Source organism: Nanorana parkeri, unplaced genomic scaffold, assembly GCF_000935625.1.
Source record: "Nanorana parkeri isolate BGI_ZX_2015 unplaced genomic scaffold, ASM93562v1 scaffold23, whole genome shotgun sequence".
NCBI classification, from domain to species: Eukaryota; Metazoa; Chordata; class Amphibia; order Anura; family Dicroglossidae; genus Nanorana; species Nanorana parkeri.
Window position 1 is genome coordinate 893,229 of NW_017306291.1, and position 11,966 is coordinate 905,194.

Here is an 11,966-nt window from a genome sequence, read left to right on the forward strand (position 1 = left end):
ATACTTTCTTTTAATTTTATATTCCTTGCACATGATTGGGTATTCTTTGCAAAGTGCACTGTCATCACATTCATTAAGCTAAGGCCAGCTTCCCATGCAAAGCGAACCGCCTATTTGCCTTCAGAAAATCAACCCTACACCTCAATCCCGCTTATGGCCCACATTCCTCTTGCTGCTCTCCTTGTCGATTTATGGTATGTATTAATTTTTCATCCCTAATACCAATGCATTATATATGTCTTTCTGTAATCCTGTATCACTGAAGCTGCTGCTGCATGACAATTTTAGCTAGATTGAGCTTTTTTTTTAACCTATTGGACAAGTTTTATTTTCCCTATTCCGGATGCACCCCTATGGCTCTCTCTGCATGGAGGTGTTCTGGGGGACATCACATCACCCCCATATGAAGAAGGATAGGGGAATGCTGTACCAATGTTTCTTTTTTTTTTTCAAGAAGTAAATGTTTCTTTTTTTTTAATAAATTCCAGCAAACAGAATAAAAAAACAAAAACCTGAACATTTACCATATAGGTCTATGCGATAACACACGCTGTCTGCTTAGTAAAAGTTCTCTCTAATTTTTCTATGTTCATTATTTGGATAACTACGTCCCTTCATTATTATGAAAACAGATTCCTTTTACACCTGCAGCCCAAACTTCCTCAACTATGAGCTTCAGACATTCCATTCCCACTGTATCAGCTATTCCCACCCCTCCACACCAAATACATTACCAACTGTATACACGTGCATCAGCAAAGCTTCATATGGGCAGGAAGACCTTCCCGTAGAAGATAAGAAAAGCAATGAAGCACAGACACAAGGCAAACATTGGCAGCTGCAAAAACAGGCAACCTTGAAAATATTTAATCTAGTAAAAGAAAAAAGAAAAGTAGTTAAACAATCGTCCATGGATACATTAAAATTTATTTTCAATGCTTCTGTACATTTGTATCAATACACATGGAAATTTGACATCAAGGTATATTTTAAGCACCCACCGATGTGTTGAAGTAATCGTTAATACAAAACTGAACCACTCTGCCCCCCATTTTACGTAGAAAATGAGTGCGTAGAAAATCATTTACCAAGGCTTTAAACCCCGCCCCTCCAGAAAATATAAAAATAAATTAATTTTAATTTGACTTTAATCTGCCGATTAGAAATATTACAAATCAAAATATTGTTTCCATATGAATTATTACTTTTCTCTTCCTTAAACAATACAAAAAAAACAAAAACAGATTTCACAAAAGCTTATGTACAGAATGAGGTAAGGACTGTGGAGGGTTGTGTTCTCTCAGTCAGACGCACAGTGGAGGTCAGATTACATCGGGGGTCTGCTTCTCGATTACCATTAATAATGCAAACATTTAACGACGCATCAGAAATCCTTTCACCGATCGCTGCAGCCTTTCCGTACAACGCTATAATGTCAGGCTGTACGTTTTTAATGACACTATACAAATCAAGAGCGAAAAAAAACAAACCTAAAAGGAAAACTCCTCCTTCCTGACAAATATGACACTGCAAGGCAGGGCAGGGAGATTGCAAGTATATAGAAAGCGTTTCATCTCCTGTTCTGCTCCATTACACCAAGACAGACATTTCAAGTGTCTGTGTCCAATAAAAAAAAAAAAGGTTTAAAGCCTTCTATTCTTCGAAGGATGTCAGCAATGGCAGATTAGAATGGCTCTACCATTTACTATTTAGTAATACATGAGACCTTCCCGTCTTCTCCAGCTCAGGGACACTGCTGAGATGCAAAGAGGCTGGATAGGTTACATTGGCATTCATCTCTTTCATGTGTCTGCCGATAAACTCACCTTCTAGATGGCTCTAAATCTGGGCCAATGAAAGTGCAGCCCAATGTGCTCACTAGTTCAGGCCCTGGCCCCTCTCTGAGCCTCATGCCAGATTAGTTCAAGTCCAAGGACAACCTGGACGAGTCTCCTGAAGCTGGCTGTGATGAATTATATAACAATCTGATTAGTGTATACTTAAAGATGACCTTTACCCCCCTTTCACTAAAAATCATATTAGCATGGAGCTTTGCATGCTGGTATGAACTCATCTTACATTCATCAGGTGAACATATTTTTTGATTTTGTTTACAATTCTTTTTTTTTTCCATTTCCTGGTTGAGTGAGGCACTGGTGATTTAGCCCTGGCCTCACAGATGCATCCTGGGAATGCTACATCACCAGTGTCTTCCTCCAAAATCTCATCTGTAAACTGAATTATCTCGCAAGTTCTCTGAGGAAAGCATTTTCCCCCTCAGGTCCAGGAGGTAGACCCAGCGTTCCAGGAAGTAAAAAGAGACGGATTCATCTGCCCTTAGTGAAAATGGCCACGGTTAGAAGAATGGGAAGGAGAAGAAAAATATGGTACATTAAGAATACAAAGCCAGCAATTATCTAGAAGTATCTATTTGTAGATTGCCATTTCTAAAGGTGCCTTTGTTGTCATCTTTAAGATAAGGGTGACGTTCGAATATAGCATTAGCAATAAACAGGTTTGGTGGTTACTTGTTGCCTAGATATATTCTTGAAATTCGGTTTATTGCCTGTACAGGGGTCAGCCAACACTAACGTACAGCTGAAATGCTTGCGTAGACACGGCATCTTGCCTGTTTATGGTTCCCTCATGGCAGCATTGAAAAACGGATTACTTCCCCATTGAGCATGATGGATACTTGGAAGGCTGCACAGTTACTACAAAACAGGTAACAAACACTATTTACCCCGCAATGTTATGTACTATCAGAGATATGTGTTAAAGGACAGCTTCAAGTAAGACATGAATTTGTCAATCAGGTATATCTGACCTTTAAATGGAAAGCATGCATTAGTCTGAACATGCGGCGACACATTTTAAAGTAATGGTTGAATCCCATATTCCAACATGTCCAGATTATTATGGTAGCTCTATGTTCAGGAAATGCTTATTGCTGAACTCTATACTTTATAACACAGAGCTCTGTGGAATGAGATGGACAGTCTGCATGAACTCTACAAGCTTACTATAATCTCCCCAGGTCTTGGGAAAGTAAACCCTCCATATGTATCTGCTTAGTGATTAGGCCTGTACACAATGGAGTCAAAACAGGCCACTTGGAGAATGTTTCTCCTGTCAACCAAGGGCACCTTGATTCACTATGCGTTTTGTGGCTCTGTCTAAAGCAGTATGGACTGCGGCATCTATCCTTGTTCATTCATATTGCACACTCTGAACGGGTTTGTTCCTCCGCCGCAGGGAGAGCACGAGAGAGTGTTTGGAGATGTTGCACTAAAGACGTCTGTATCCAGTACATGTGTGTATGAGCCATAAAGGGTACCTGTTTGTATATATTGAAAGCAGATAATTTTTATGAGCTGTACCAATACATCAAAGGAGCAGCCAATACATTTCCTCAGAACTTGCAATATAAGTGGACCTCCTGCTAGGCACAGTATTCCTTCAGTCAACTACCAGCCTATACGAGAGATAGATACATGTTACTTTCACGTTCCCACTGCAAGGTATTACTAGGTACAATTGGTGGCATGACTCCAAGCTGATCTCTAAGTGGCAGAATGGATGAAAATTAAAGTGTCCAAATGCAATGGCAGTGTTTACTTTATAATTCTAATGTGTATACCTCAGAGGTGGAAAATGTATAGATGGGGGGCCATATGGACTAATTTAAGATTGAGATGGAAAATGTATAGATGGGGGACCTATAGAGCAATATAAGATCGAGTTTGCAATCTTTAAGAAGCCATGGAACACGTGATTCTATGATCAGCAGTATGAAGTGTTGACAGAAATGTCGATTTTTGTAGGCGCATTATCTCACTGGCTCCTGGGAATTGTTCAGGATTAGCCAGGCAGACATGTCTTTGCTTGCACCTTGCGGATGTCAAAGGAAACCAGCGTCCTCTGGACACAAAGTGATGCTTACTGGACTAATTAGGTTCTGAATTAATCATTCTCTTCACCTCCACTACAAATAAAGGTTTTTAGTAAGTACCAGGCCCTTCACCAAAGTTATAGTGAGAAAAGGAAGCAGTGAGATTTTTTTATTTAATCAATATTTAAAGGGAATTAACTCTAACTCCAAAAATTTACATAAACTATATATACATAGAGGCTGTCAGTATATTAACATGAATAGTCCTACACCATGCTGAACAGCAGCAGAACCTTTGTATTGTCTAAATTTGATCAGCAGCCCATTGCAACAGAAACGTGGAAAAAGGTTTGAATTGTGATGAACATTAAAAAAAAATCACAGCCAGCCATGACGGCAGTGAAAAGGGGTGAATGTGTCATGTTTCCACACTAAGAAATCTAAATCCAGTGATCACTTTTAGTGAAAAGACACCAAGGTGGAAGAACCCGAAGGAAGCATCTCTCAGTATGACTAACAGTCACCAATGTTTGGAAACTTTAGGAAACAATTACCATTTTTTTTTTCCATGGCAGTTTTAGTACGGAGCAGGAAAAAGAAATTGAGTTGATGTAAGAAATTCAGTCATGTAACACAAACACAAAGTGTCGAGGGTCCACATGTTTGCATAACTCCTTTGTTGAGAAATAAACAACATCGAACCACAGGCGCCATTAGTGGCATCGCAGACAGACCGAGCCACGAGTGCAATTTGACTGCTCATCTGCAGTCTCGCCTCAAGCTTCAGCAACAGGCACTTTTAATAGAAGAAAACGGTGCTGCCATATAAACCATAGAACAAGAACTGCTGGGATACCCATCCGAACAATTATTTTTCCTTAATACCTTAAAGTAACCAGTGGCAAGAACTTATTGTTTGGATAGGAATTGCACGAATGTACCAGCAAGCACACATCCTGGATCCGACCATAGTGACAACAGTGTTTTTACCTTTCTCCAAATGAATACAGTCGCATTTCAGTGCAACAAAGCAACAAGAACATTTATAACGAATAAATATCTAAAGCCTCCGAAAAAAAGGCTTTGTCAATCCCTCGTGAAACCAGCAGGCCGCACAACAGGCTGATATGTGTTGTGTGTCCGTGCGGTACTGCAGAGATAAGAAGGTCAAGTCTTTTTCTTTTTCTCCGTTTGCATTGTTTCTTTGCTACTTCAAGGAAGACGTCTGTAAGGAGCCAAGTGCCAGGTGGATGTGTAAACCTCTGGCTTTCCTCCACATCAACTCTTATCTTGCATAACTGGTCCTTGTTTATCGCCAAGCCTCTGAGGAGAAAGAGAATAGTTTTAAAGAATATTCAAATTATTAGAGAAATTAAAAATATTAAAAATCAGTAACTCTATGATCTCAACTCTGGATGTGACTACATGGATCAGTATCAGAAAACTTAGGGCAAAGCAACAGGTTCGCTTTAATCGCCCTATCCCGACCACAAGCGTATACTTTCTTCCTTGCTGCTCCCTTTCGCGGTGGTGCTTCTGGGTATGGAGGAGCAAGTGACAGCATGAGCAAAGCACACATTCACTTTAAAATGCTCACTGTAAAGAACCTTACAGAGTTATTCACTAAAGGGTGAAGAGTTTGGAGAAGGCAGGAGAAGTTGATGATCTAGGACAAAATAACTTATATGGAAAAGGTTTCCAATTCAGCTATGTTGTCCTAGATTGTTCACTTCTCTTGCATTCTCCAAACTCTTCACCCTTTAGTGAATAACCCTGCCTGTCTCATAATTCAGAAGAATCCAGGGATATCCCTGTTATAAATGGTCAGTTATCCAACCACCGAAATACTGTGGGCTGAACTAGCCCAGAGTGTTGGCTCCACCTGGATCCAAGAAGACACCAAACTGCTTTAATGTGCTAAGGGCTCTTCTCATCTAAACTGTGTTCACTCAAAACCAGCAAGGAATCTCTCTGCCAAAGCTTTAGATCCTCTACAATCCAAACTGCATCCTAATCATTACTCTGAAAATGTCTTACTAAAGTTGCCAATGACCTGATGAGAGCAAAATCTCATTGTCATTACTGCACACTCATGCTTCTTGATCGGTGTTCAGCTATTCTCACTGCTGGCTGCTCTCTCCAGACTCTCTCCTCTTTGGAAATTCAAGGTCTTCCTCTTACTTTTCCGAATTAATATTTTTAGACTGATTTACTAAAATGATTAGCACCAGCTTATATTCACCGTAAATGCTTCAGGTTCAGTGAAATAAAAAATTAGTATTTGTTTCCGCTATACAGTTCAACAGTCTGCTACCCACTACGGACTATGTGACATCTCAGCGCCAGTGCTGGGGGCTGTAAGTAACCAGGACAATGTTTACGTGTACTAGTACATTACTTTTAGGCGTCACCAGACCAAAGTAGCACATCTGGGTGAAAAATTTAAAGCACACAAAAAAAGTGTTTTAATTACCTACCATGACCTACAGTCATGGCAAAAAATATTGGCACCCCTGCATTTCTGTCAGATAATGCACCACTTCACATAGAAAATTGTTGCAATGACAAATGTTTCGGCATTCTCATGTTTATTTCTTTTGTTTATATTGGTATGACACAAAAAAGTGGAGAAAAAAAACCCCCAAATCCGACACATTCTACGCAAAACTCCAAAAATGAACTGGACAAAAATTATTGGCACCCTCAATTAATATTTGGTAGCACAGCCCTTGGAAAAAATTACTGAAACCAATCGCTTCCTGTAACCATCAATGAGTTTCTTACACCTCTCTACAGGAATTTTGGACCACTCTTGTTTTGCCAACTGCTCCAGATCTCTCAGGTTGGAAGGGCTCCTTTTCCCAACTGCTGTTTTGAGATCTTTCCACAGGTGCTCTTTGGGATTTGGATCTGGACTCATTGCTGGTCAGTCCAGTACTCTCCAGCGCTTTGTCTGAAACCATTTCTGGGTGCATTTTGATGTATGCTTTGGGTCATTGTCCTGCTGTAAGACCCACAACCTCTGACGGAGACCCAACCTTCTGTTCACTGGGTCCTACATTGCACCCCAGAATTCTTTGGTAGTCTTTAAATCTCATTATGCCATGCACACAGTCAAGACATCCAGTGCCTGAAGCAGCAAAGCAACCCCAAGACATCAGTGAACCTCCACCATGTTTGACTGTAGGGACTGTATTGTTTTCTTTAAAGGCCTCATTTCTTTTTCTGAAAACAGTAGAATGATGGGCCAAAAAGCAGTAATTTTGTTTTGTCTGTGCACAGCACATTCTCGCTTCCTCAAGTACGTTTTGGTAAACTCCAATCTGGCTTTTTGATGTTTCTGTGTCAGCAGTGGGGTCCTCCTGGGTCTCCTACCATAGCTTTCCTTTTCATTCAGATGGCGACGTATAGTGCAAGCTGACACAGTTGTGCCTGAGCGTTGTGTGACACGTCATTACCGCGTTCCAGTTCCTTTTTTTGTGGAGTGGGGCTGTAGGCTGATAACTGCAGTGCGGTGCGTTTTTGACGCGTTCCGGAGTAAATGTGACATGCAGTATTTTTTCTGTCCGGAACGGACTGCGCTGGTGAGAACTGGAGCCCATAAAAACACATAGGGATACATTGGGATGCATTTTTCGCGCAGGAGCGAACTGTTCTGGTCCGGACAGAATCCGGACATCGTGTGAACAAGCCCTGAGGGTCGGCTTGAATTTTTCTGAAAGTTGATGGAGGGTCTTTATCCACCATTCCAACAATCCTCCGTTGCAATCTTTGATCAATTGTTCTCTTTCGTCCACGTCCAGGGAGATTAGCTAGAGTGCCATGGGATGTAAACTTCATGACAATGTTTCGCACAGTGGCACAGGAACATTTAGATCTCTGGAGATGGACTTCTAACCTTGAGGTTGTCCATGCTTTTCCACAATTTGTGTTCTCCAATCCTCAGACAATTCTTTGCTGCTCTTCTCCATGCTGCACACAGAGACACACAGCAGAAAGGTTGGAGTCAATTTTCCCCATTTTAACTGGTTGCCGGTGAGATTTCTATATTGTCAGTAACTGTTAATTGATACAGGTGAGTTTCATTACAAATTAGAGGAGCATCACAAACTTGGAATGCAATTATTTCTTCTAATTTGGAAAAGGTGCCAATAATTTTGTCCAGTTCATTTTTGGAGTTTTGTGTGGAATGTCAGATCTGGCTTTTTCTTTCTCCACTTTTTTGTGTCATACCAATACAAACAAAATAAATAAACATGAGAATGCCGAAACATTTGTAATTGCAACAATTTTCAGTGCAAAGTGGTGCATTATCTGACAGAAATGCAGGGGTGCCAATATTTTTGCCATGACTGTATATTCAACTTTCATCCTATGCCCTAACACTTACACTTATGGATACAGCATAAGTGCATTTCCACTTTTGCAGCCAAATTGGGATAACACCTAACTGGGAAAACAGTGATTAAAATTGCTGCTTACTTTTTAGACTTGCTCTTTCCTGAAAGCTCCAAAACTGATGTTTTCAACTGCTTTGTAATGTTTAGGAGGGGGCCTGGGAGTTAATGTTTACCAATATTAACACTGTCTGTACTGTGCTGGCACATCTCATTATCAGTTGTAAACTACATCTGAACACAGTGCGGGATATTTATCATAACTGAAGCAGACAAAATTTGGAGCAGATGTGCATTTCCACCAATCAGCTTCTCTCTTCAGTTTGTTCAGTAAAGCTTTGAAAATGAAAGATGGAAGCTGATTGGTCATCATTGGAAACTGCTCCAGATTCTGATAAACTCCCCCTTGTCTGTCCTAACAAAGGGTTAATAGGTCTCAGTGTTTGGGTTCTGCATTGTACGCACTTTCCAACATCTTAAAAATATATCCACAATAAAAGTTAATCCAACTCCAGAAAGGTAACCTGCACCTGCACTAAAAGGTAACAGTGCTGTGCTGAGAAGCACTAGTGATGAAAGTCATGATCCAATATGACCATTCACAGAAAAAGGCTAGACATCCAACCCATACCATTCAGACAGGGGGTGATCGCTTGTAGAGAAAATTTGCTATGTATGCTGCGGTACCCATTTTCTTCTTCAAAATAGTTTAGGAAACCTACCCAGAGAACTGCATTACCCAACCATCAGCTCATGGGTCACGCAGAATGCATCAGGTGTAAACAAGCAATGCAATCACTAGCAGTTGGGTGCTGTAGCCAATCAGAAGCAGGCACTCTATGCACTCTAACAGTAGATATCTGATCTTTGGTTGTTACGAGCTACTGATATGCTACAGAAATAGTGCATGATGTCCCACTATATTAGTGATGTAATAGATACTTACTGCCACTTTCTGGCCCGTGCTGTCCGTGTGCATGGCCAAAAAGGGGTTAGTGGCCGTGGAATGGAGTGAGGTGGCCTGGGCACCAGCCAGCAGGTTGTTTAGTGGTAGCTGTGCTGTGGCAGGGAGCTGCAAATGCTGTAGTTCTTGCTGATGGTGTTGCTGTGGGTGTTGGTGGTGCTGCATCAGCTGATAAAGCAGAGCATGATGTTGTTCCTGGATGAGAAAAACAAAAGGAAGTTGATTAACACATGGAAATAGTATTAGACACAGCTGTATACATCTGCTTGCATCACTGGGGCTGGTTTACAAAGAAAAACCTGGAGCAAAACAGAACTATCTGATTACTTGGGCAGCCGAACATAAGCTAATGGAGGAGTTTCCTACAACTCTTCTACTGCAGTCATTACCAATACTAACTGTACTAGTAATGTTGTAGATATGGGCAAGGGTTTGGAACTCAGCTACAGTCTACAGAATTAAAAGGAACTTGTCTGTACAGATATATATTTGGGAACTGTCGAATTTGAAATGTCTTATGATGGCCTTAAAAACTGGAGAAGCTAACAGAGGTCAGGTGCAAGAGGACAGAATTATTTTTAATCCTAGTAATATCAATTATAACATAAGATTATGCCTGACAGTGTCATCACATGGCCTTGTCATTTCTGGGTGACTTACGGGAGTGAGCTGCTGGGAACTCATGAATTGCTGGAACTGCTGGTGTTGCTGGTGAAGAAGGATCTGCCTCTGCTGGTCAGAGAGAAGTCCTAATCCTGAGGCACTAGAACAAGAAAAGACACATTACTCATTCTATATCAGTTACATTTGCACCCACATGGAATAGTGGAAGTATAGGCTAGTTGCACACCTGTCTGCTGCGATGCTTTGCATTAATCAACCGCTTTGTCTGCATGAACTTCCAATGCACCAGAGCAGACAAAACAGTTACCTTCACCTTTCTTACAAATATGTCTGTGAAGTTTCTCATTCATCCAGGTCATGGTATATCTGTAAAAAAATAAGTCAAGGCAACTGGACTTGCTGTATTTTTCTTGAAGACGTTTCACTGGTCATCCAACCAGCTTTCTCAAGTCAGAATTTCTGACTTGAGAAAGCTGGTTGGATGACCAGTGAAACGTCTTTAAAAAATACAGCAAGTCCAGTTGCCGTGACTTATTTTTTGCAGATACTTTCTTACAAAACAACATGCCACAATGAATGGTAGTGCAATACCGTGTGCTGCAGACCACCTTGAGGTGTAAAAGAAAAGGTATTTTCTGTTCCTGAAGAGTCCAAATAGAAGGTCCTTTATCTATTCCATCTTGACAAAGGTTAGAAATAGCAACTACATTGTAAATCAAAAAGCCTTCAGCAGCCATCCTTAGGCTAAGTTTTCCAAAACTTATGTTGGAAATACTTATGGTGGCAGGCTTACCTCTGATACCCCTAATACCACTATGAAAGTCATTTATTGAAGTCTGAAGATGTAGCTGGAACATTAATTCTGGTGGATAAAAGTAAGTCTTCAGTGACTTCCTACTGACAAGGTCTAAAGTGCATGGAACCATCAATTTCTGGGCCACTGACAGACAATATGAATGACTGGGAACGTCCTGATGAACCTTTTTGATGTTCAGTTGTAAAAGAAAGTACAATACTCCCATCTTCATCCACAATCAAGTGTTCCACAAAGGCCTGCCAGTGTATCCAATTGCTGCAACGTAACAGAGAGGGCACATGCCCTGCAAGTAGTGGCTGCTGGAGCTTTGGAGAAGGAAGTGGATTCTGGCCAGGCTTAGTATAGTCAGTGAATCTACTATCTTCGTATTCAAAGGATCATTAATTAGCAGCATGTGAGCAGCGCATCAATGCATCATTTCAACAGAACTTTAGTGTTGCATCAGCAAGAAAAGCATAAATCTTTTGGAGCCTTGAAGTGAAGCATTGCAATGGAGGTGACACACTATGGAACCATTTGTCTGGTCACTACAACACCCATTATTTGGACTAAAAACCATCCGGTGTGGGAGAGACATTCCAATATATTGTTATATGATTCTTAAAGTGTACTTTGCACACAGAGCAAACATGTTATCACTATGATTGGCTGTCACAGAGGTCATGTGATTGGGAGCCCTTCCTAGCACATATGTGACAGCATGGCGCTAAGGCCCACCGCCATTCTGTCACATGCGTACGTTTAGCAGCAACAAGTTAAGTCTCTATAAGACAGGGATGTCCAAACTCCGGCCCTCCAGTTGTGGTGAAACTACAAATCCCATGAAGCATCTCTCTCCGGGAGTCATGTCTGTGAGAATCTTGCAAAGCCTCATGGGATTCATAGTTCCACCACAGGTGGAGGGCCGCAGTTTGGACATCCCTGCTATAAGAGTACCATCTGTCTGTATACTAAAGGCCACACTGCAATTTTTTTTATTTGCCACTAGTGTTTATTATTCAGTACCACAAATTCCTATATCAAAGTAGTATTTTGGTGCAATCATTCGACAGGCCCAGTGGATGTTGTGTGTTGAAGATTAATTGCCTCCGGACCGGCCGTAGTAAAAAAAACGACCGGCCAGGAGCTCTCTAGATCTGAGCGGGCGTCTTTAGACGTCCGCTTAGGCACGCCCCCTTGCGCGCGCGCGCGGGAAATGGCCGCAATTTAAAAACGGGCAGCGATGCCCGTTAATATACATGCGATCCGCCGGCTGTAAAGCCGGCGGATCGC

At 41.3% G+C, this 11,966-nt stretch overlaps 1 protein-coding gene across 1 annotated transcript in view; it reads right to left on the reverse strand.

Moving 5' to 3' along the window:
* Positions 1–4,289: 4,289 nt before the first annotated feature.
* Positions 4,290–11,966, reverse strand: part of MLLT10 (myeloid/lymphoid or mixed-lineage leukemia; translocated to, 10) — a 187,414-nt gene continuing 179,737 nt past the window's right edge. Inside the window, exons 18-20 of the mRNA XM_018564371.1 lie at positions 9,914–10,016; positions 9,236–9,448; positions 4,290–5,215 (exon numbers count right to left, since the gene is read on the reverse strand). Coding sequence (XP_018419873.1) covers positions 5,171–5,215; positions 9,236–9,448; positions 9,914–10,016 — 361 coding nt within the window. The 3' untranslated portion in view covers positions 4,290–5,170. The remainder of the gene's footprint in view (positions 5,216–9,235; positions 9,449–9,913; positions 10,017–11,966) is intronic.